Source organism: Panthera leo, chromosome D1, assembly GCF_018350215.1.
Source record: "Panthera leo isolate Ple1 chromosome D1, P.leo_Ple1_pat1.1, whole genome shotgun sequence".
Taxonomy (NCBI): Eukaryota; Metazoa; Chordata; class Mammalia; order Carnivora; family Felidae; genus Panthera; species Panthera leo.
In genome coordinates this window covers 70,461,221-70,486,819 of record NC_056688.1, presented here as the reverse complement: position 1 = coordinate 70,486,819, position 25,599 = coordinate 70,461,221, and the positions used below count along the sequence as shown (strand labels likewise).

The following is a 25,599-nucleotide window of genomic DNA, read 5'->3' as shown; positions in this document are numbered from 1 at the left end:
CTGTAACAAGAAATACCATACTATAAAGAAACTTTATACCAATAAATTCAACAAGTTAGATGAAATGGACATTTCTTAAAAGGTGCACAAAATATCAAAACTCATGAAAAAAATAGATAACATGAATAGTACTGTATCTATAAAATAAATTCAACTGGTTATAAAAACCTTCCCTTGGAGAAAACCTCAGGTCCAGATGGATTCATCGGTAAATTATACCAAACTGATTTTGCTGAAAGTATTCCAGAATATTGAAGATGAGAGAATTCTTTCCAACTCCTTATATGAAGCCAGCATTACTCTGGCTTACCAAAGCCAGACAAAGATTTACGAATACTACAGTCCAATAATTCTTGCAAACATGTATGTAAAAATTCTTAAAATTTTAGTAAATAGAATTTAACAATATATGAAAAGGACAGTGCATCATCACTCAGGTGGGGTCTATTCCAGAAATGCAGTGTTGATTTAACAGTCAAAGATGAATCAACACAGTTCACCAGATTAACAGACTAATGTGGAAAGATTATGATCTCAGTAGATGCAGAACAAAAAAAGATTTGAGAAAATTCAATGTATTGTTAAAAACTCTTTACAAATGGAATAGCAGAAACTTTGTTAACATGCTAAAAGGCATCTTCAGTGAAACCCTACAACTAATAGTGTGCTTAATGGTGAAGGACTGAATGCTGCTGTCACTGCACTGAATGGTCTACGCAGTGAGGTGAGGCCAGAAAAAGAACTGAAAGGCATCCATATCAGAAAGCAACCAAGTTGTCTTTATTAGTAAATGACATGATTGTTCATCTAGAAAAGCCTATGGAATTTACAAAAGAACATCCAGATAAGTGAGCTTAACAATTTCCAGGGTATAACACAAATATACAAAAATCATGTTCCCATTTTTGTAGAGAAGAATGTCCATCGTTGAAAAGAGACCAGAAGAGATAGTTTCCTTAATCTATCCCTTTCCCCAGTTGACATTTTCTAACTTTCTGCAAGTGTTTACTTTTGTGGCAAAGACAGCAATAGAAGTCATTCTTTTAGAAAGATCTTTTTCATTCACACTATGTAAATGTAATTTAGTTTAACAGTTTTAGTAAATACCACTACTTCAACCTTTTATACTGAAAATGTGTAGGATAATATATATTCATTTTATGTTTCTGACGGGCCTACCATTTTAGGTCATCAGCTCTGCCACACTTCTTGTCTCAATATAACAAAGGCATTGTGATCATAATCATTATTCATTTTTTCTCACATTTATTGAGTGTCTCCTATGTACCAGGTATTAGGGAGTTTTGAGATGAGGAAGACCCACAGTCTCTTGAGGCTTTCGTCTTCTTCGTCCTCAGCTCTTCGTGATAGTTTTCTCTCTTGCCTTGTTGTGTTTAAGCTTTTCTAGACTTCTTTTAGTTCTTGGAACTTGGGACACCGCCCGTCCATGGCCCTCACACAGGCCTTTTCTTTTGTCAGGGATACTCTCTTATCCCACCCTTAACCAACTCCGTGCTCTTTATTTGGTTCTTAGTTTAAATGTCATTCCTTGGGGAAGCTTTCCCTGATCTGCCCAGCAGGGTTATAGACTCTACTAGCACCTTGTACTTTTTCTTACCAGAATTATCACCATTGTATTTAATACTTTGAGTAATCACCAGACTGGAATCTTGTTGCATGGTAATATTTCGTCACAAGTATGTTCTTCTGGGTTGTTCTTCAGAGCTGGGCTTCAATATGTGTTGAGCTTTTAAGTCTGTTGGTTTATCTTAAGACAAATCAGCTTGGCCTCTGGCTAGATTAGGAGAGCAGTCTGTGGCCATAGGGTTAGATGGAGCAGATCTGATTTTTAATTCTGTACCTCAGATACAACTCTTGGAATTTCAGGTAACACAGGAAGAAGGACAACAGTTAGCACGACAGCTTAAGGTAACATACATGGAGGCATCAGCAAAGATTAGGATGAATGTAGATCAAGCTTTCCATGAACTTGTCCGGGTTATAAGGTAAGTGAAACACATCTATGATGTGTTTGTTTGTTTTAATTTATAGAATTTGACAGGTAACCACACTGCTTTTTAAAACCACCAAGTAAGAAAGAAATTACCATTAAATGTTTTTAGCAAGGAACAGGAAATTATATGTATAAATGCTTCTGTGCACATGATAGGTTAAAAATTTTAATTAAGTACATATTGTATACTAGGAACTTCCTACATATAAAGCCAGACTTAATTATATTGAAGTAGAGAGTACACACAGGGATTTAAAAAAAAATTGCACACCCAACCTACGCCACTTCCAGTGGTATCAGTGGTACGAAGGTAGGGATGACAACAGCTAACATTTGAGTGGAGATCTCTGCCAGATACTGTGTCTGATGCTTTACATGTGTTACCACATTTAAATTTCACCACGACCCAGTAAGTGAAATACTTTCGTTTATCCCCACTTTTGGATGGGAGAGCAGGTATAGAGAGGTTAGCTAACGTGTTCAGAGTTTCAGCTTTAAATGGCAGGGCTGGGACTTGAATCTGTGTCTCTGATTCCAGAGCCTGTGTTCTTAGGCTTTGCTTTTTCCCCACCTCCTCCCAGGCTGCGGGAGCCAGGGAGCCAGGTAGTAGAGATGCGGTGCTCCAGGTGCTCCCATTCGTGGTGTGAAGTATGATATCCCTCATAACAAAGGGTTTTTCTGTTCTGCTGGCCTAGAAGGCCCCTGCGCTTCAGAAAGTGTTAATGGTTCCAGGAAGCTTGAGGTGAAGGGCAGGTGGCCTGGAGTTAGTTTCTGTGTGAGAAAGATTGAGTTTCCGTATAGTGGGAGGGGTTTGATTATTTTTAGTCTTGGTGGCTTGGCGCCTCCTTCCCCGTGGGCTCTCTCTAGATCTGCGGGGCTCTCTGCTTGACAGAAACGTGGAGTGAGCTGGTGTTAATGGTGTCTTTAAGGTGAATCAACATCGGGCTATGGGCTTCCTGTACTTTTTTTAACCCCTTGCCTGGGCATTCTCTTTGTGGGGAAAGAAAAGTAAAGGTTATAGTTTTTAATTTTTTTAGTGGTTTGTTAAAAGTGCAAGTTCCATTATTTTTGAACGAAAACAGAGTTTCAGTTTTGCAAGATGTAAATAGTTATGGAGGTGGATGGTGGTAGTAGTAACACTGTGAATATATTTAACACCACTGGACTGTATGCTTAAGAATGGTTAAGATGTCAAGTTCTGTTATGTATTTTAACACGTGTGCATGCGCACACAAACTGTTACCTTCTTAAAATAACGTTTACTGCCTTTTGAATGCTTTGTCCTTGGTTTTGATCCTCAGAATCTATATCCAAATCTATCGTTTAATCTGGAGAAGTGGGTAGAGGCGGCAATTAACAAAATTACTTTAATTTTACTTTTATTTTAGGTAGGCTTCACAGCCAACAGGGGCTTGAACTCATGACCCTGAGATCAAGAGTTACATGCTTTCCTCACTGAGCTAGCCAGTGCCCCTAGGGAAGGCTTTTTTATGCCAGCCACTGATAGGCCTTTAAACGTAACAAGATCACGTTTAAACCTCTAGCAACTGTGAAAGGTAGAGTTTTATTATTCTCTTCGAAAAAACCGAGGTTCACAGAGGTCAGCTAACTTGTCCAATGCTGACTTATAGCTAGTGAGTGGCAAAACAGGAATAGAAACTGTGTACCTTGTATGGGTATGTACTTTATATTTTACTCTAGCAATGGTTGCTTTTTTTTAGTGTTTATTTTGGGAGAGAGAGCGCTAGCAGGGGAGAGGGGCAGGACGAGGCAGAATGAATCCTAAGCAGACTTGATGTAGGGCTCCGTCTCAGACTGGGAGATCATGATCTGAGGCTAAACCAAGAGTAAGATGCTTCACTCACTGAACCACCCAAGCGCCCCTGGATGTCTGTTCTTAAGTATACCTTACTGTTAATGGAGTTACAAAGTGGGAAGGGAACTTAGAGGTCATCGAGTTCAGTATCTCATCTGATTCCAGACTCACCTATGAGTGGAGCTCAGATAGCTCTGCTTTATGCTGGTGTTGAACACTTGTGCCTCTCCCCCCGAGATTTGCTTCGATTCCCTAGGTGAAATTCAACATTGAGAAACATATGCACATAAACTAGACTTGTCCAGAAAGAATATATTTGTAATAATATGTTACCAGCAGGGTAGATTTTTATATAGATTTTTCTGTCTTACAGGAAATTTCAAGAGCAGGAATGTCCTCCTTCACCAGAACCAACACGGAAAGAAAAAGACAAGAAAGGCTGCCATTGTGTCATTTTCTAAGAATCCCTTGAATTTTAGCTACCAACTGCCAGGAAAAGCCCTCATCGTCTCCTCCTCTCCTTATGGTTTACATCACATCGTGTTGGTACCTTTCTAGCCTTAGACACAAAGGATCACCGTGGTAGCCTTAGACCAAGAAGCTGGCTAATCCTTTCCGTGAAGCTAATCCTATGGTCATTTCAAGACACACTTAAAGGAAACACTAAGGCTGCTTCAAAGATTATCTGATTTCTTAAAAATAATGATCTATATACATAGACATATTCTTTTTTAAGGGCTTACATTTTAATAGGGATGAATCAGTTTTGGAACCTAAGCTGTTTGCCAAGCTGAAGTCATAGGTTGTGAAATTAACTTTTAACTTCTGGAATCATATTGCCTATTGTTACTCTAAATAGAAACCTGAGTTGTTTTTAAATGTGAATTTCTGCCTATCTCTAAAAATTTTGATGTCAACTTTAGTTAACCTTAAGTACACTGAATTGAATCCACAGAAGTGAGACATCTCAGACCTTTGCTGATGCTACAGCCTTTGTTTTCCAGTGGCCAAAATACCAAAATGCCTGTTATGTTTATAGATTAAAAACTGCATATAAAGCCTTTATTACAGCTCCACTCCTAAAGATGATAATAATGTTCTTTGTGGCCAAATATTTGGACTTATTCTGCATTTAGGCATTTCAATGTTCTTGGCTTTTTAAGTTAACTCTTTTCACAGCCATGTTGAGAGTAAAAATAAATAATTTCTGTCTGTCTTCCTTTTCAAGTATTTCTGGATAAGGGATTCAAAAAAACCTAAAACTGTTTTTGTTTGTAATATAAAATATGGAATTGATCTTTCCGGGGTCAGAGATGATTAATGTTTTTGCTATATACTTTTATACATTATTTTCTTATCAAACTAGTTAACAAGTATTTTTATATGTTTGTAAGCAAATATGCTTTCACAGCATACCTTGTGTATATGTAAAGATAAGTATTTAATTCTCACTGTTCACTTTTAACTGACAAAGAAAAAAACAGTGAAAACTACAGAAACTGTGGTAGAGCTGTCCTTGCCATCCCGGTCCTGGTCCTGGTGGCTCCCGCCTTTGGCCAGTCACACACCTGCTTGAGAAACCTCCTCCGTAGACGACAACAGGGTGAGAATCTGAAGTCACTTGTGATGTCCCGTACTAGGTATTGACTGTTCTATCAAGTAGTAAGTGTAAAACTTCTCTTTGACGATTAGTATAACTGTGGATGGCTTCTGATTTTTGTTTTTAATTTTGTGGATTGTGTTTCAACAATTCAGAAGTATGTTCCTGATGGTGAGATACTAAGTGGTATTGCACGGTTGTCACTTTATTGAATGTGTACAACAGCCCCGTGAAGTTGATAAAGCGTACCCTTGTATAGCTTCAGGTGCTAGAATTAAAACTGATCTGTTATCACAAGAGAAGGTTTGATGACTTGTTATTTGGGTGGTTTCTCAAAGGAATGAGTGTTGGAAGAAACTTACTTTAGTAGCTAGCCCTGTGCCTTTTCCCAACAGTGCCCTAGGGTTTGAATCTAAAAATCGATATTGGTTATCTGGCAGGTGAACTTGAAGTGAAATGGCTTGGTGTTCTTAGGGGTTTCCTGACTATTAAGTCAGCATTTCTTAAACTTTTTCTATGAAGTGCTCCTGTCAGAAACCCTTATATCTAAAGGAGATACCGCTGAAGACAAAGCCTAAAGCAGCTGAGGCAAAGCGCATACATTTATTTGAATACTAATTAAAATTACTGCCCAGGAAGGTACCATATTTATCCTGTGGGTTTTGGTATTATTGCACCATCGCATGTCTTTGTTAGGACTTTCAGTTGGGATTTTTTACAATGTTTATTTCTTTTTATTTTGAGAGAGAGAGAGAGAGAGAGAGAGAGAGAGAGAGAGAGAGAGTGTGTGTGTGTGTGTGTGTGTGTGTGTGTGTGTGTGTGTGTGATAGAGAGAGAGAGCTGGGGGAGGGGCAGAGAGAATCCCTAGCAGGCTCCATGATGTCGGCACAGAGGCCCATGAGGGGCTCAGTCTCACAACTGTGAGATCATGATCTGAGCTGAAATCAAGAGTTGGGCACTTAACTGACTGAACCACCCAGGCGCCTTGGGAAAAATGTAAAGTTATCATAGGTAACCTCAGATAACAAGAGATTATCTACATAATAGGCAGATTTAATGGAGAACATTTTATTTTGAATAGATGATTTGTAGCAACACAGTTTGAAGGTTAAATTTATATCAGTTGACTTTTTTTCCCTTCTCTGTGCTTCACTTTGATTACTTTTTATTGCTACACCTTCAAGTTCCCTAATGTTTTCTTCCCCAGTTATTTAATCTGCTATTAATCACATTGAATGAATTTTTTATTTTAGACCTTGTGTTTTCTTTTCTCTTTCCTGTAGAGGTTCTATTTGGTTCTTTTTTACATCATCCATTTCTCTCATTATGCTCATGTATTTCTCTTATCCAGCCCCTCTCAACTGAGTTTCCAGAGAATTGAGCCTAATGCCTGTCTGTGGTGTGCAATGAATTAATTTCTCTTCAGTGCATCTAGAGTGGTTCTAGCTGTGTACCATCCTTGGGAGAATTGAGAAAGGCTGCTTTGAATATTTGAACATGGTTTTTATGGCTCTTTTAAAGTCCTTGTCTGTGGAACTCATTTATCTGTATAATTTTTGGATCTGTTTCTATTGACTGACAAAATTTTCTCTAGTTATGGGTCACATTCTTCTGCCTTTTTATTTATTTATTTTTTTGCACATCTAGTAAGTTTTGATTGGATGCTAGACATTGTGTATTTTATGTTGTTGGGTGCCTAGATCTTGTCTTCATTTAAAGATTTTTTTCCCCCTGGTAATTAATTTACTTGTAGTTCAGTTTAATCCTTTCAGGTCTTTTACATTTTATATAGTCTCAAGTATCTTTTTTTTCCCCCAGGATGGTTTAGCTCTACTACTAAGGTGTGGCCCTTTTGGTGTCTCTACTGAATGCCCTGCATAATCAGTGATGACTCTCTGATTCCGGTAATGGAAACTGAAAAGTTCCCAGCCTGTGTGGGCTCTGGGGAACCATACTGTCTATAGCTCCTGGGTCATTCTTTGCACAGCTCCTGGAGTTTCATCCTGTACATGCATATCTTAGTATCAAGCAGAGACTTGGTGACCCCGGGCATATTTTTGGAGTTCTTTTTTCTGTGTAGCTGCCTCCCCTCCAGAACTTTGTCCTGCAACTTTCACCTGCCTCAAGCTCCTGGTGTCTGGGACAGATCGATCTCCAGTGTCTTTTCAGCTTAGGAAAACAATTATGTCCTGCTTAGAATCCCCCATCCCCTCTACAATCTGGAATGTGCCTCTAGGCAGAAAGTCAGGGCAATCTTAAGGCTTACCTTTTTGATTCTCTACCATCAGAGATGGTAGTCCTGTGCTGCCTGGTGTAGAATGGCTGAAAACAGGTGTTTCACATATTAACTCCAGTTTTCTGATTGTCTACGGTAGGAGGGTAAATCTGGCTACTGCTACTTCTCTATCAGAAGCCAGAGTCTCGCCCATTTAATATCCATCATACAGTCAGAGGTGCCTTGTAGGTCTTGAAATCTGATTTCAAATCTTTTTTCACAAAGAATGGCCAGTCTCATGGCATGAAGAAGTCTTTGCCTGTGGGACCATTTTTTTATTCTATAGCTGGAGGATTGGCAGACTTGTTTTGTAACAGGCCATACAGTTAATATAAATATCATCTTAGGTTTTGTGGGCCATATGGTCTCTGTCCCAGCTACTCATGTCTGCCATTGTAGCACCAAGGCAGCCATAAACAATCTATGAACAAATGAATGTGGCTGTGTTCCAATAAAACTTTATGTGGGGACACTGAAATTTATATTTCATATCATTTTCATGTCATGAAATATTAATCGTCTTTTGAATTAAAAAAATTCATTTAAAATTGTAAAAACCATTCTGTACAAAAACAGATGGCAGATTGGATTTGATCTGTGGGCCACGTTTTGCCAGTCTTGCTCTATAGCACATTTGTCATTTGAGGTTACATTCCCAACTTTAGAACCTCTTCTCTCTATATATGTGAAAATTCTTTCAAACAGGATTTCCTGAATTGATAATCATGAATTTAATTTTGTCTCTACATTTGTTTAGGGATTTACAGTATTTTAGGATTGGACATTATGCCCTGTTGGCATACATCTTACATTGATGATTCCTCTAAATTTGGGGCCTCAAAGTTTTGTAATATAAATTGGTTCCTTTAGCATTTGACTTAAAAAAAAAATGTTTATTTTCAGAGAGACAGTGAGAGGGAGGGAGGAGAGAGAAGGAGAGAAAGAATCCCAAGCAGGTTCCACGCTTTGTGCAGAGCCTGACAGTGGTGCTCGATCTTAGGACTGTGAGATCATGGCCTGAACTGAAATTAAGAGCTGGACGCTCAACCGACTGAGGCGCCCTGGGGCCCCTATCATTTGACTTAAAAAATTTGCTATAATGAGGTTGTATATACTTAAGGTCTAGCTTGTTCCTCTTCTGACTTTTCATCACCACTAATCTTAATTTTATTTATTTTCCCATTCCCGTACATAAAGATCCCATTAAACAGATAACTGGAAGATAATAGGAGGAGATGATAAAGTGGTTACTTTCAATACCACTTGACCACTTAAGAGTATTTAACCAGTAACTGCATGGAAAGCTTCAAGGAGCTTTTTAGAAACAAGGTATTTTAATTTGAACAAATGTCTTTGTGCAAGGCTTCATTAGCTGTTCTGGGGGAAATGGATACATGTGGAGCTTTTCCTTCCTACAAACTATTTGGTATCTAGTGGAGAAAGATTATGAGGGAGAAAACAAATGCCAGGGCTGCAGTGTAGGCAGAATAAGTGTGCACAAAGCTGTCCGGTCCAGCAGATGGTATATGTTCTTTCTGGAAAATCTGAGGGAGCCTCTTAGTTAGAAGTGGTGCTTTAGCCAGAGCTTGATGGATTGGTGGGATTTGAGATGGGAGGAGAGGAGAGGAGTGAGGTGGTGGAAAGGCTGGGGAAAAGCCTGGGCAAAGACACATTTTGGCAGAATGCAGGGAGTATTCTGGGATTGGAACCTTAATCTAAAAGGATTTGAAGTGCAGTGGGGAAAAATAATGATAAAGTAGACTGGGCTCGGGTTGTGGAGAGCTTTAAATAGGATGGCCCTTCTGTAGGTAATGGGGAACTGCCAAGGATTCTGAACAGGGAGTGGCTGGATCGGGTGGGAGTATGAATGATGGAGAAGTGCAGGTTTATGGGAAGAGTGGTCAGGTAAGAGGTAATTGGAGTCATGAAATCTGTCTCTTTCCAATTTGTTCTGCCATCCATGTTATTGCAATGGCCTCTGAAGTAGTCTTTTTATTTGCATTTTGCCCCCACAAAGCTGTTGTGTAAATACAGGCCATAAATTAAATGTTCCACTGCTGCTTAAAATCTGTCATCACCTCAATGCACTTGGACCAGTATCCAAATTCCTTACCATAGTGCACAGAGACAGCCCCTTGCAGGATCTGTCATCTCCTTGCTTCTCACATTCAGGCTGATTTGCTTTTTTACAGTCTATAGGATGCTAGTATTTCCCAGACCGTTGATTCACTTGACTGTTCCAATTAGCTGTTTCATTCTTTTGCTTTTAATTTAGATGCCACCTGCTCAGAGAGCTCTCTTTGACCACATTGCCCTGTATTTACTTAGTGACACGGAGGCATCTGTGAGTGTTTTGTCTGTCTTGTCTCATCTGCACTTGGGTGTCACAGGCTCCGAGAGGGCAGAACCATGTGTGCCACGTACACAGCTCTACCCCCCTTGCCTGGCATTTGCAGAAAAACCATTTGATCAATGAAGAGGACACACGGGCAACCCTCTGGTGACAGAAACGTATGGTGATTGTGGCGGTTATGTACAGGGGTTAGTCCCGGAGGCATTTGGGAATGGGGATTGGAGCTGCAGAAAGAGGCTAGGACTGCAAGTGCAGATTTGGAATGTATCTGTTTTGAGCTGATGTTTGAACAGGCGGGAGTGGATGCAAGTAGAGTTTGAGAGAAGATCCAAGGGTAAAACTTCCAGGGGGAAAACGAACACTTGGGGATAAAAGCTTAAAAGGCAGCGAAAACCCAAGAGAAGCAGTCAGAAACTGGAGAGAACCAGGAGATTATTGTCAAAGAAGCCAAAGGGGTGGCCAGAGCGGAGGGCTGTAAAAGACTGGGGTGGTGGCGGAGGGGGGGAGGTGCAGAAGGGTAAGAGGCAGTGTGGTTGCGTAGATGCTTGCTGGTAACTTGGAAGGTTTTGTGTCTGTCACCTGGCAGGAACCAGATTATAGTGTTCGTGGTGTGATTGGAGCGCAAGGAAGTGGAAGACGTGTGGGCTACCATTCTGGGAAGTTCTGTAGCAAAATCAGAGGGTGATGGGGCTGTTCTCTTCCTTGATAGGATGTTAGAGGAGCAGGAAGAGCCAGGGCCTGGTACCTAATCATAGGTAGGTAGGTGTACAAGTCTGTAAGTACGTATTGCCATGTGGACACTTAGGCTCTGGAGAGATCTAGAGGCTGACACTTTGCGGGCCAGTATCCCTTTCTGATGGGGCAGTGAGCATGGCGTGGTTCTGTGCTTCCTTCTCCGACCGGCTGAGGTGAATGGCCAGTTTGAAGAATTAACTCCTCTCCGCTGCTGTGGAATGATAGCCTTGCTAAATGTAACTTAAATCAGCTACTTAGAAAAGTAATCATCCTCTTGGCTATACTGGCAATCACTGGAAACGTTTCTGAACATCTGCTTTCAATTTTTGTATCATCGTAGGACGGTAACAGGTGGTGGAAGCTCTCAGGCTGTGCTAGCACAGTGCGTAAGGGAGCGGATCCAGGTGTTTTCAGACTTCCCAGATGGGCCAGGGGTTCCAGGGAAAGATCACGCAGTAGGGTTGCTTGCCTCTAAAATACAGACCCTCCTTTTTTTACAGAAGAAAATACAGACCCTACTTTGATAAAACCCCAAGTGTTGTAAAGGAGTCGGTAGTCTTGAATAAGCTGTTTGTCCTTTTCCCTTCTGCTAATACTTAAAATTATTTGGAGTAAAGGAAAACCGTTCAAACACGTAAGGTAAAATACGAGAAAGGTTAACTTAAATATGAGAACTGCTAAAATATGAGAACTTTACCAGTCAGTTCTAAAGCCAGGAAGTGGTTAAGAACACATTCTGAATTTCATGAAGCACTTAGAGCAATATGAGAAAATGTTAATGAATGCTATCTTATGTTCAACATTGTAAATGTTACGAGAAAAATCTGAAATTGCATTTTGGTCTGAGGAGAGCTGGGTTAAAAGTATTGCATGTGTATTTTATTTGTCAGGACATTTTCAGTTATAAATGACAGAAACGCAGCTCAGGCCAGCTTCCGCACAACGTGGGCCTTTGCTGGTTTACGAAGATATGAGGGAAACGTGGGGGGAGGCTGGCATCCAGCGACTCCTCCGTTGGATGTCATCAGACTCGCTCCCAAGGTGAGAATTGGCTGAACTGGGGAGGTGGGGCAGAGGAGTCCTTTCTCGGAAGCCTGCTGCTATCAAAGCCTGAGCCAGAAAAGGTGACATTCCTGGCCCCAGCTCTCTCAGCAACTCAGGACCACACCAGTGTTTTAAACGCAGCTTCCCAGTGCTGGCCCACAGAGTGCCTAAAACCTCTTGAACCAAAGGGGTCTACAGCAGGGACGCCATTATTTAAATTTGACATTTTAGTACAGATCTTTTACTCACAGATTTCAAAGGATTCAAATGGAAGAATTATCTTCATGCTCATTAGCATCCAGCCGCTATTTATAGTTTGTCACAGCATTTCACTCATTTTCGAAAGGGACTAATTTATTTCACTCATCCTCCCTACTTTTGGGCAACATGAAGAACAAAACGAATCATTCCATGTGGTAATTGGGGATTGAACATTTATGTTTACTCTTATTTGGACAATAGTGTCCTTTTCTTTAGGATATACATATTTAACTCTGGGGAAGAAGAGACTAAGCGTACAGTCCTGGGACACTATAATATTTAGCCCCTTGAAACTGTTGCCTGAAATATGTGGGCTGTTAGGTCACAGCATTAGATATTTGTTGTGTATGGACCTTTTAGTCATGGACTTGACCTGGACTCAGTTTCTGGAGAATTGTAGTTCTGTGAGAATGTGTCATGTACTCTCACTTCCCAGAAGAAGTATACAGACTTTGGAGTGAGCCTAAAACATGTTTAATACACAAAGTTTAAATTACACACATAGTACAAAATCTTTAATTTTTTTCAGTTCTGGGTCTGAAAAAGTGTAGGCTTTTTCTCTTTAATTACGACAGACTTTCTTCAATTAATGCATCGGCAAGGAAGGTTTCAGGTGAGTGACCCATGGTCTGGTTGGGGAATAGATCTCTGAATTTATTGTCATCTTAAAATGTGGGTGTAAATATATACAACAATTATAGCTCCTCTTTATATGGCGGTTTTTACTGGGTGTCTCATCTGTTTATTATCCCAAGTGGAACTTGAAACAATTTCATTTTTATAGTAAAGTCTTTATTTCCAAAATGACTGGTTAGCCAGAAAAACTATAAACTACCTAACCCAAGACTTTGGTAAGAAAGAGATTTGATGCTTCTTATAAATTCCCCCTTGCAACCAAAAGAAATAACACATAACAAGATGCATGTTACCCATTCTCAGCCCTTATCCAGTTACTTGGTTTTAAGTCTCCAAAATTAATATTAAAAATGTATCCAATAGAGACCTGATAAGAACATGGGACACTAGGGTGGCTTGTCCTTACTTACTTAGGAATCACTGACTTGACCTTTGATTTTCATGGGGTGGATATCTGCCTCCAGGTGGCTGAGAGGAATGCACAAGGAGGCGGGTTCTGTATCAAGACTTTTTGTCCGAATGAAACCTTATTTCCTTGTATTACACTCCTTCGTGAGGTGAGAAAGCAGTCCATTTAAGGATCACAAAAATAATATTGGAAACAACTGAAAGTTCCAGAAGACTCAGGGCTGTGTTGGTTGGTAATAATGGCCCCTCATGAATGAGGGACCAGAAACCCTGTCTTTTGCTGCATATGATTCAGGCAGATAACTGCAAGAAGTCCCAACCTCCTGAACACTTAGTTTAAAAACACAGCAGCCAGACCCAAATGAGTTTTTATTGAACGGTCTTTGATGTTAAAGAAAATACAGATTCAGGGCTATATCATATGTATGTTGTGTTTGGAGACATCCTGATGGGCTTAATGCAAATTCTTAAAGTAGTGTATTCAAAACCACGTATGCATCTCATCCGGGATACATATTTGGATTAAGCATAATGAAAACCTGCAACAGAAATGAAACAGTTTTAACAATAAATGAATAAGTAAAAACTGCTGCTAGACTCAGCTCAGTAAAATGTCCTTTTACACGAATTCCTGGTAGTCAGAATCCCTGAATTTGGTGCGTATGAGTGCTTGGAAGGGGATGGAAAACCGTGGCCTTTCCTATGCAGGTGATGGAGGGCCCAGAGCCCCACTGTGGAAAGCTGAGGTGAATTTGGCTTCCCACCAGATATTCTTACCCAGCCTGATTCTGTAATAATACCTTTCTCCCTAGCTTTCTTTCTTGGTCTCTGAAACACTTTTTCTTTCTACATATAAAACTTGAGGACTAAAAAAACAAAAAAAACACCTTTTAATATACAAAGATAGTATTTTTTGTTGAAGCAATGGCCTGGTGGGATGCAGGCAGCTGATGTATAACTAAAAGATGTTTTGGTAGAACTGGTTTGAAAACTTAAAATCTAGATGCGTGTCAGAAGATTTTAAAAGCGTAGGTTTGGGACTCCTCTAGAGAGGCCGGTGTTGCTGCCTGGGTCCTAGTAAGGATGTAATGTCAGAAGGTTTATAAGTTTATAAGGCTGGCGTCCTTAGGAGAATTGTGCCCCCCCCCCCCCCCAAAAAAAAAAGAAGCTAGGGAAAGGTACTTTCTAGACTTAGTACCTTTTACCTCAGGTGTAAGAAGTGGCAACCTTAAATTCCAATAAAGCAGCCAAAGTTTCTTTTCTCTGGGGTATCAGGAACCAATATTAGGAGGGGAGATACATTTCTGAAAGAAAAGCCACTCTACATCAATGCACTTCACATCTACCAGCTCTTTGTTTCCCAATAACTGTTGATGACGGAGGAGACTCAACAAGGGACCCTAAATTCCACTAAATGAAAAGAGATGGGCAAACGAGGTTCCTACAAGAGCAAGCAGGCCAAAGACAAGAGTGAGGGGAATCTGCGCTCTCCGTGTGAGCAGGACTGTTTCCTCCCCACTGCACCCTGGGACCGAGGCACGGAATCCCTTCCACACCTGGCTGCTGCTCCCTGTGGAAGGGGCCAGGCTTGTATCGGCTGCCCAGGTGGGTGCTCCAGAGGGACACATGTCCATCCAGTACAGGTAGCTGACACTACTCACTTCTGTGCTGGAGGAGGGCCATCTGGGGATGAGGGAGCCCCACGCAGCCTCTGCATACCAAGAAGCAGACAGAAAGGAAGTCCCTGGCATCAACAAGACTGGTGGGCGAACCACACTGCAGAAATGAAAACTAATGTATACAATTTAAATTGCCTTAAACAACAAGCAAACACACTCCAGCCATCGATGACTGTGCAAGCCAGGGTGCAGCCCCGGAAAACTTACACCCTTGTTAACAAGGGTGAACATTGCACGCTCTGATCTCCTTCTTGTCCTTGCAGCTGGTAAACTGGGAGCTTTTGAACCTCTTCTTGACCGTCATGTAGCGTTCCTGGATCCCACCACCGCACAGTTTGGTGCATTCCGACCATGCTGTCCACGGGCGCATCCTGCAGCCTGGAAGCAGGAGGTCAGGTTAGGCCAGCAGAAATGGGGGGACCAATAAGAATGCTGAACTCCAGGCCACAGCTATGAAACTGAGTTGTCTGGGCTTCCCTGCTTTTGTATGGAATGATGGGTTGAGTTTAATAATGGTTAGGGCCCTTATTAGAGACTGTCAACTCCGTGTCCATAAATGCTGTTGCAGCATTTCCCATCAAGGGGCAGAGTCCACATTGCCACCTCTGGAATCTGGGCTTGGCTGTTTGACTTGCTTTGGCCAGTGGGACATGAGCAAACAGGCTCAAAGGCTGGTAGGAACCCCCCGCCCCCCCCATGTCAGCAAGCCTGGCTAGACTGCTGGAGAGAACGTGTGGTGAGAGACTCCAGTCAGTCTTTCTGAGGCCCCAGAAGTGCAGGTGAGGCCGGTCTAGACCTTCTAGCCCCAGCCGAGCCTCCAGTTGTCAGGAGCTACAGGAGTCTCAGCAAGACCTCAGAAGACCAGCCTAGCTGAGCCAGCTCCTGCCACGGACCTGCAGAATCCTAGTAGTTTCGGGGTGGCTTGGTGATGGCAGTTAGCACTCGAGCAATTAAACCACTTTATCCTAATGCTTTGCTCCCCAGGTACGTGGTCTCCTGAATACATTCAAGTGTGATTAATTTCCCTACACAGATAAACATGCTTGCCTTAAAACTTAACCTGACTCAGAGGTTAGAGGAGATCTTTTCAAAAAATGTTTTCAAGATCCTCTACATTACTCTTGTACAACCAGGCACGTTTACTATGCTAAGTTTTATGGAGGAGAAGGCCATGGCACAGTGTCTGCCTGGCACATAGTTGGGCTTAATCACCATTTCTTGAATGGCTGACTACCCTGTCCCAACAGATAGCACTTTGATATGCACACCTCTCCTTAACGGACAGTGAACGATCAGGTGGCTCTTCAGATCTGTATTTCTCTGTCCTGTCGGGGTGAGAGGCCTTAGGGAAGAGAATGTGGGGTAAATTGAGCTGTGCCTTTTAAAATAGCAACACAGTGTACCTATTAACCTTCAAATACGACACCTTCCTCACCCACTCCAGAGAATCCAAACACCATCAGTCTATACCAAGGGCTGACCCATGAATCTGTCACTGGCAAAAGTATGAAATAAATAATGAAATTGTAGTCTTTGCTTGTGGACCAGCTTATTCAACAGTGAAGCTCCAGGTTTTTGTTGTTTTTTTAGTGCCAGAGTAGGGGACACACACTTTTTCCTGGGCTACAAACAGAAGTGGCCTCTGGGCCTCTGTTTTTGCCACCTCAACACAGGTGTGTTAAGTCCCTCTTGCTTAGAACTTCTCACAGGATCAAGTCTCAAAACCTCAGCAGGCTTATGGTCTGGTCCCCACGTCTCCAGGCTGGTTTCCTGCCTCTCCCCTTATACTCTGCTCCATCTGCCCCTATTTACTGACCATCTCATGCTCTGTGGCATTTCTGTGCCGTTGCGAGCCCTGTACCTGCTGCTGGGGATGCCTTCAACTCGCAAACCCCTATCAATTTTCAAGACCCACTTCCCCTGCTTTGACATGTCCCCGAACTCCAGCTTCAGGCTTGGGAGCAGTACCTGGGAACTGCTCGCCTCCGGACTCTTCCCTCAGCTGCTCATTCCGCCGGCTCTCTCGGGCCTCTCTCCAGCGCAGCTTTTGGATGGATGGATTTCTCAGGCATTTCCGGATACGGCATTTTTTTCGTTGCACGGTCTCTGGGCAGGGTGCACCTCCAAACTGTGGCTCCATTTGGATCATCCGGGTTCGAATCATGTGGCCTTTCCCACAGGACTTGTTACATTCCGACCACTGAGACCACTCGGTGAGCTCACAGTCAATGGCTGGCAAGACACAGATGGGCAGGAGTGGATCTCATGTCTGAAACCGCATATGGCCACTTGCGTTTTCCTCTGAACATCTCCACACAAGTCTGAGAGATGCAGAGAAGGTGCTGTTTTCCCATTTTACAGAAGAAACTGGGAGGTTCCTACATGCAGATTGACTTCAGCCCACAGGGTTGGTGCCCAGGTCATAACCCACCTTCTGTGCCCAAATGACTCGAGGAATTTAGAAGATATGTTCAGAGTCTCTCACCTTTCACTGTGAGCAGCTAGAGTATTGTCAAATCAGCCCTAAGTGGCATAGAGCCATCTTCCACAGTCCCAAGGACTGGGTATTTTTCAGAGCTGACCCCTGTGGACCAATACCCAAGGCCATTGTGACTTTTGCAGTAAGGCTCTGGTGGCTTCTCGTTCAACATCTCCCCGGGTCCTACAGATGGCAGTTTGTGCAAAAATCGCAGGAGCCAGAAACAGAAAATTCATTAGAGAAGAGGGGTGGGGACAAGTGGGGGTCTTAATGGTCTATCAGGGTATAGGATCCAGCATATTCTTATTAAGCCAACACCTCACAAAGTAGAGGGAAAATAACGCAACGGTCTGATTCTGAGAATGTGACCTAAGGAGGCAAAGGATTCTGGACTCCTCACTGGGTCTGCAAAATGTAGATCTAGGAAGAACTCATTTGGGTCAGTAATTTTTGGCCTTCCTCCCTGTGAGCTCAGGCAGCTTATGTGTAAAATGAGGATAATGGTATTTTTCTCATTAGTTGTGAAGACTAAATGAAATCTTCCCAGCTCAGTTCCTGGCGCACAGGAAGCGTTCTCCATTCAGTGAACCCTGTGAATATACGTTTCAGTGGGTAAGTGTCTCAGTCAGAGGTTCTGGAGCGCCCACTCTTGGTGAGATGGGTTGAACACAGGGTCAACCTTAGTTATTCAAAGCCTCAGCCTCAGTTTGATGGTCTGGGTCATCTCCACACATGACCACATGTAGCTAAAACAGCTCGGGAACTGTAATATGTAACACTGAGTGTAACACACCTGCCAGGTCTAGTGTTTGGCACTTGGACCAGTTATGTGGTTTAATCCTCAGAGGAACCTAGGAAATGTTTCTTGCTATTTTACAGTTGAGCAGGGGGGCGGTCATCTGCGTAAGGGACAAAGCTGGGACCTTCCTCTCAGAGGAAGCCAAAAAAACCCATCCTAGCAAGCCTGACTTTCTACTTCCTAAAAGAGAAGCTCTCTTGGAAGATTAGCCAGAAAAATGGGCTCCCTTCCTCTCCTTGGAGATCAGTACCCGAGAAATGCAGGTGATCAAAGAGGTTTTGGAAGAGGCGGGGGTGGGCATTGAGCTTTTCGTTGCTGGTCTTAGCAAGGCTGCAAAAGTACAGAAGTTACTGACTTCACGTCCACCCTCTAGTTGTGGGCAAATGGTCACAGGGAAAAGGAATAGAAGTAAAAAGGTTGGAAAGCCCATGGATCAGAGAGTTGTGGAGGCGGGGAGGGCAAGAGCCACATAATGAGGCTCCTTGACAAGAGCCTGTGCTATGTGTTTCCCATCTCCGTCTCCTCTTTAGACTTCATAGCAACGTGCGGTTTGGGTGTCGTGTAGCTGGTAGCAGGACCCCCTCTTGCTAGTGAGGAGACTGAAGGTTAAAGATCTGTGCTAACATGGAGACCCAAAGCCTGTGCTCTTCGTCCCCAGCAGGCGGCTGGGCTGCAGGACTTACGGCATTCGGGCAGCATGCACTTCTCCACCTGCTCCAGCTCCTCGTTACAGTCTCCGAGTTCCGCCAGAGACTTGAGCATCCGCTGGCGGGTCCGCATGCCCTTCCCGCAGGTCACGCTGCAGTCACTCCACTCGGACCACGGGGACAGCAAGCAGGGGATGGTGTCTAGGCCAAGAGCCAGGTTTGCCACTGAGAACAGGCTCCCTTTACTTTCTTTGATTTCCCTGTGTCCCCTACCCTCTGTTCCCCACTCTGGCCCCTGGAGTCGAGTGCCATGGACTGACCGCCTTCAGGTGACCCAAGTGACCCCGTGGAGCAAGAAGTGGCTCAGCAGACGACTGCCCTTCCTGTCACTCTCCTGCATCTCCCCTGCTGATGTAGCTCAGCAATAGGAATACACAAGTCCCCGCCTGCAACACCCCACACTCCCCCAAGACCATGCAGTACATTTTTGGACACTTTGTTGCTAAAATCCCTAGGGTGACCGCTACTTGTGTGCATGTGCGTGCATGTGTACTGATGTGTGGGTCTGTGTGCATTTGTGGGTAGGGCTGGGGTTGTAATGCTTTATGGGGCCAGGCTTGTCCAGTGCAGAACAAGAGTGGGGGCCTATGACCTGAGGGGTGGATGTCCTGCCCGAATGTATTACAATATCACCCGCCTCCCACCAGGATACTCTGGGGTCCTATAAAACACAGCTGCTGACGAGTGCTTTCCAGAGGTCGCCAGTTTGCCATCCCAGCCTCGCTCAGAATGTCCCTCAAGGGAGGCCCCGCTTGATGGCTCTTGCAAGGACAGTGGGGCGTATGTTCTCCCAGCACGCGCCCAGCCTCCGGCCTTGCTGGTGGTAGCGGCAGGGGTTCTGTGGTCTGGCCCACCGCCCCCATCCCCTGCCCCACGGCCACTCACGACACTCGGGCATCATGCACTTCTCCGCCTGGGAGGTCTCGGCCTTGCACGCGGAGCCATCCGCCGGGCTCATCTTGACCATGCGATGCCGCTTCTTCATGCCCATCCCGCAGGTGGCGCTGCAGTCATCCCACTCGCCCCACTCGGTCATCAGGCAGCTGCTGGGAGCTGGGAGGCCAGCCCTGTTGGGGTCACGGCTGCCGCCTTGGGAGCACCCCCTCTCCTCCCCTAGCCCCTGCTGGCTGGGCACCCCTACTCACAGCACTCCTCATTGACCGTGCACTTCTCCGTCTCCTCAGTGGGCAGCGTGCACACAGAGCCGTCCTCAGGGAACTGCTTCACATACCTCTCCCGGGACCGCATGCCCATGCCACAGGAGATGCTGCAGGGCGACCAGGTGATCCACTCGGACATGGTACAGGTGGAGCCGTCTGCAACACACGAGCAGGCGCCGCTGCAGCCCACGTGCCTCTCCAGGGCAGGAATCGAGAAGGAACTGGCTGTCTTTTCCCCATTGTGTATTCTTGCCTCTTTTGTCAAAGATTAACTGACCATATAATCACGAGTTTGTTTCTGGGCTTTCTGTCCTGTTCCGCTGATCTACAAGGTCTGTTTTTGTGCCAGTGCACGGTTTTGAATGGGGAAAAAGATGGTCTCTTCAACAAATGGTGATGGGAACACTGGAGAGCTACATGCAAAAGAATGAAACTGGACCACTTTCTTGCACCGTACATAAAAATAAAATGGCTTAAGACCTAAATGTGAGACCTGAAACCATAAAAATCCTGGAAGAGAGCACAGGCAGCAATTCCTCTGACATGGGCCGTAGCAACATTTTTCTAGTTAAGTCCCGCGAGGCAAGAGAAATAAGAGCAAAAATAAACTATTGGGACTACATCAAACTAAAAGCTTCTGCACAGCAAAGGAAACAATCAAAGCTAAAAGGCAACCTACGGAATGGGAGAGGATATTTGCAAATGACCTCTCTGATAAAGGGCTGGTATCTAAAATATATAAAGAACTTATAAAACCCAACACCCAAAAACCAAATAATCCAATTTAAAAATGGGCAGGAGACGAACAGACATTTCCCCAAAGATGACACACAGAGGGACAACAGACATATGAAAAGATGCCCAACATCACTCATCAGGGAAATGTAAACCAAAACTACAATGAGCTATTACCTCACACCCATCAGAATGGCTAAAATAAAAGCAACAACAGGTGTTGGGGAGGATGTGGAAAAAAAGGAACCCTCGTGCACTGTTGGTGGGAATGCAAACTAGAGTAGCCACTGTGGAAAGACACTGGAAGTTCCTCAAAAAGTTAAAAATTGAACTGTCCTCTGATCCAATGCTACACTATTGGGTATTTATCCCCAAATACAAAAATACTAACTTGAAAGGATATATGCACTCCTGTGTTTATTGCAGCATTGTTTACAATAGCCAAATTATGCAAGCAACGCAAGTGTCTATCGCTTGTTGATAAAGGAAATGGTATATGTATACAATGGAATATTATTCAGCCATAACACAGAATGAAATCTTGCCATTTGCAACATGGATGGAGCTAGAGAGCATAATGCTAAGCAAAATAAGTCAGAGAAAGACAAATCCTGTAGGATTTTACTTGTGGAATTTCAGAAATAAAGCAAGGGGCATTAAAAATCTTTTTTGGTTTGTCTCAACTACACAGAAACTGTTCCGGGCGTGGGGGATGGGTGAACTAGGTAAAGGGGATTAAGAGTACACTTCAGATGAGTTCGGAGTAATGTATGGAATTGTTGTACACCTGATACTAACATAACACTGTATGTTAAATATCCTGGAATTAGAACTGGGTGGCATTCAAGGGGAGTCAGGCAGTTGGGGATGGAGGGGAACTTAAAAGGTATAAATCTTGAAACCAGGAATTGTTCTCTAAAAGGACATGCCCGTTTTCCAGGTGCATGGATTACTCCTTATTTCAGGACAACACAGTTGAAAGCTGCTTGGGTGGGTACAAGAATGTTTTATTTTATATAATAATTTATCTTAGATTTTATATCTGCATGGTCTAGGGTGTATCCTATATCTAAGACCATTAAATAAAATTAAAAATTCACTTCCCTCTGTCACTTAACTACATTTGAATGTACAAATGTAGTTTGTAATCATACACGTATGATTAGTTGCTGCCATTTTGGATAATACAGATACAGAACTTTCCCATCACAAACTTCTACTGGACAGTGCTGGAAAGGTATTATATATATTCTGAGATACAATGTAAGCTCTGTTACTCAGAGGAACCTGGGATTTTATAGTTCTTCTCTAAAGCTGCCAGTTCCCTGTCTAGAAAAACTGATGAGAATTTTGTTCTGGAGGGTAAAGATTGCGACTGGCTTTCGGATATAGGGACCTGAAGACAAACACAGGGTGGATTTGTACCCAAACAGATTACACTAACTGACCACCGACCTCTCATTGCCTCTGTTGAGGCTGGCAACCAAGAGAATACCCCAGCTGCTAACGGAGAACAAATGGTAGTGTGGGGAAGGAATGTCTGTGTGCCAGGGGACAGAGGAAGAGTGAGGAAGGCAGTAGAACCATTCTTTTGTGTGGACGTCTTGGGCTATATATGGCTTTGCTTCTATCCCTAGGGGTTAGCAAAGGCCATGAACATGTAGGTGACACTGGAGGTGGGGAGCGGGGGGAGGATAAAGCCCGCAGCATGGCTTGGTAGTCCCGTTTCCAAATAGGGGTGGGAACTACCCTTGGTGGAAACATAGGAGTGTGTGTGTGTGTGTGCACGCACACGCGTGTGTCTTAGTTCTTTAAAAGAAAAAGGAAATGATGTCATACGTTTATCCATATCAATGAAGACGTACTGAATGCTTTGAATGCCTAGTGGTATGCTCTGAGGTTAAAAAGATAACGTAAGATATGGATCTTGTTCTCTTCTAAGAGCTGGGCACAATAATTCCAGGTACTGAAAATATGACAGCAAAGGTAACAGAGGGGAAAAACCCACTCCTTGGAGTTTAGGGGAAGATTTCACACAAGAGGGCACACCTGAGTATACTTTTGTTGGGTAAAGGAGATTTGCTTTTAAAGGTGAATGGATAGCTTATGCCAACACCCCAGTACGGAGTGTTTATGTACATGGTATTGGGAGATGAAGTTAGAAGAACTGTGAGTCCAGCCTGCACATGAATGCGGCTGTCGCTTGCCAGGTGTGATGCCTACCCATGGTGATTTAATCTCTGGACAGTGCCGGGGGGACACTGTAGGTTTCTCTCCCGGGACCCACACGTTAGGCCCAGGGACAAGGCTAACCAAAGGAAGCCCGTACAAAGAACACGATGTTCCAGTGTAATAATGGTTAGGCTGGTACAGAAATAGTTAGGGGTACCAGGCTTGACAAGTCCCACCTCAGGCTTTCCAGGACCTGGCAAGACATTACGCCAGGAAGGCAGAATTTGGCCACCACCCACTGTGTACCTGACAGGTAGAGCTTGGACTTGAGGCTCAACTCTTCCAGTGACCCCCAAATGGCTGTCCCCAAGTGCCTTTACTGACCGTGTGTCTTTAGTGTTGCAGTGTAACTCATGTGGTGTGGATTTGTGTCACAGTGCTCATTTTGCCCTGGCCTTGCACCCGGGGTCGCTGCAGGACTATTTGCCCTGTAAATTAAGCTGAGGAGTTTGCACATGGGCCATAAGGAGCCACAGATCTTTTAGCTGGGGAGTGAAATGATCAGATCTTTGTAGAAGATCCCTCTAGTGGGGCCCTGGAAGATGGGTGGGAGTGGGGAGATAAGGCGTGGACTAAAGGGCTGGCCCAGAGGATTAGGAAGAAATGAAGATGCACCCGCTACAATAAGATGTATATTCATGCAGTCTAATTCCTTTGGAACATCCAAAGGGGTCTCTGCTTCCTTCCTGTTCTAACCACACCCTGAATAATCAAGTGCGGAAGGCAACCGGATGTGAGCACAAGAGAACTTAATCTGGCGTTGAGTGGGGTAGCTTCTGGGCTGCATGTACACACGTCAGGCACAAAAAGCAGGCACAATTGCAGAAATAGTAAAATCTAGCCTACACTCCATAGGGAATCTTAAGAACCCCCGAATAATCAAAACAACCTTGAAAAAGAACAAAGTTGGAAGATTCACACTTCCTGATTTTAAAATTTAACTACAAAGTTACAGGAATCAAAGCTGTGTGGTGCTGGCATACAGCCAGACCTACAGATCAATGGACTGGAATAGAGAGCCTAGAAATAAAGTCTCACGCAAATGGGCAAATAATCTGAAAAGGGTTCCAAGACCACTCAATAGAGAGAGGACAGGCTTTTCAATAGGTGGTGCTGGGAAAGGTGGATACCCCCATTTAAAAGAATGGAGACTTTTACCTAATATCATATATAAAAATTAACTTGAAATGGATCAATGACCTATAAACTTAAGAGAAAACCTAGGGCAAAACCTTCAGGACACTTAATTTAGCAATGATTTCTTGGATAGGATACCAAAGGCACGGGCAACCAAAGGGAAAAAACAAACCCAGATTTCACGAAACTTTAGAATTTGGGCAAAAGGACACGGTCAACAGTGAACCGGTAACTTATGGAATGAGAGAAAATATTTGCAAATCCTATCTGATAAGGGATTAATATCTAGAATACATGGAAGTGGGGGGGGGGTTCACTCCCCTCTGAAGTGCCTTATCAAAGGCACAAATGGCAATAAATCACCATGGGAGTGCAGCCAGGAGACGTATTACTGTCCCCAGCAAGAACCAGAGGGAGAATGACCCACAGTGGGATAAGCTTTCTTCAATTATACTCAGCTTGGAAGTGGTTTTCTTCCTGGCATAAACCAGCCCAATTTCTATATCTCTTCCTGTTGCCTCATCGCACCTGTGAGACAGTTAAGCTCATGGTATAGAGACTAGACCTGTCCAGGTGGAGAGTACAGCTGTACCCTGGAAAGTAGGCAGCTGACCTTTGCACAGCAATCAGCTCAGTGCCATTCTGAAGCCTGTGCCATCATGACAGAGGCCATGCAAGTTCACAGCTCAGGCCTGATTTTTGAGCAGTTGCAGAGAGCTAGACAGGATCCTTGCAATCAGCCCCGAGGTCCTGACACAGGAAGGAGGTGCCCTAACTCGGGTGTGAATAGAACACGAAGGCCCACGATGGTCATGTCCCACTAGGGCGATGGATTGAGATTCAGTGTTGGCCAACCTAATCACCTGTTTCTTTTTTTCTGTAAATATTTTTAATGTTGGTTTGTGAGAGAGAGAGAGAGAGAGAGAGAGAGAGAGAGAGAGAGAGAGGCAGAGTGCGAGCAAGAGAGGGGTGGAGAGAGAGGGAGACACAGAATCCGAAGCAGGCTCCAGGCTCTGAGCTGTCAGCACAGAGTCCCATGCGGGGCTCTAACGTATAAGCCATGAGTTCATGACCTGAACCGAAGTCAGATGCTTAGATGACCGAGCCACCCAGGCGCCCCTCGCCACAACACAGAACAAGCCTCTGCCAGCTCCTCGCTCACCTGGGCTGTAGCCTCACCTTCGTCACTGCAGCCGGGGCCCATGCAGGGCTGGAAGTCCTGGGTGTCCGGGCAGGGGACGCTGAGGTCCAGCTGCGCCTTTAGCATGCGCTGCCGCATCCTCTTGCCTTTGTCACAGGTGGAGGAGCTGCAGGCGGACCACGGGGACCAGTTGGAGTAGATGCAGGTTTCGGGGGTGTCATCTGGAAAGAGCGTGGGACAGGTTTTCCTTGGGAGCCTGTGGACACTGGAGCCGGCCCTATCCCCACGAAAGCTCCTTTGGGGATAAGAAAATCTGCGTTGCCTGACCTGCCTCAGCAAACCTGGGCGCTCTTGGGGTGGAAGCAGCTATTCACTTGCCTTTAAAGGC

At 44.0% G+C, this 25,599-nt stretch overlaps 2 protein-coding genes across 7 annotated transcripts in view; one reads left to right on the top strand and one right to left on the bottom strand.

Moving 5' to 3' along the window:
* RRAS2 (RAS related 2) overlaps window positions 1-5,729 on the top strand; it is a 124,319-nt gene extending 118,590 nt beyond the window's left edge. For all 5 annotated transcript variants that reach the window (XM_042904048.1, XM_042904047.1, XM_042904049.1 and 2 more), the window contains 2 exons: window positions 1,888-2,006; window positions 4,204-5,729. In XM_042904048.1, the coding sequence (XP_042759982.1) occupies window positions 1,888-2,006; window positions 4,204-4,291 (207 nt within the window). In that variant the 3' untranslated portion in view covers window positions 4,292-5,729. The remainder of the gene's footprint in view (window positions 1-1,887; window positions 2,007-4,203) is intronic.
* A 7,765-nt stretch (window positions 5,730-13,494) lies between these two features.
* The window catches only part of SPON1 (spondin 1), a 258,254-nt gene continuing 246,149 nt past the window's right edge, over window positions 13,495-25,599 (bottom strand). The window contains exons 11-18 of one of the 2 annotated variants that reach the window (XR_006193702.1): window positions 25,250-25,432; window positions 19,952-20,122; window positions 19,692-19,859; window positions 18,783-18,947; window positions 16,790-17,053; window positions 15,029-15,199; window positions 14,341-14,446; window positions 13,495-13,681 (exon numbers count right to left, since the gene is read on the bottom strand). Coding sequence is in view for 1 of the 2 variants with exons in the window: in XM_042905445.1 (XP_042761379.1) it covers window positions 15,036-15,199; window positions 16,790-17,053; window positions 18,783-18,947; window positions 19,692-19,859; window positions 19,952-20,122; window positions 25,250-25,432 (1,115 nt within the window). In the remaining variant the exon portion in view is untranslated. The remainder of the gene's footprint in view (window positions 13,682-14,340; window positions 14,447-15,028; window positions 15,200-16,789; window positions 17,054-18,782; window positions 18,948-19,691; window positions 19,860-19,951; window positions 20,123-25,249; window positions 25,433-25,599) is intronic. The other variant, XM_042905445.1, reaches the window with a different exon arrangement.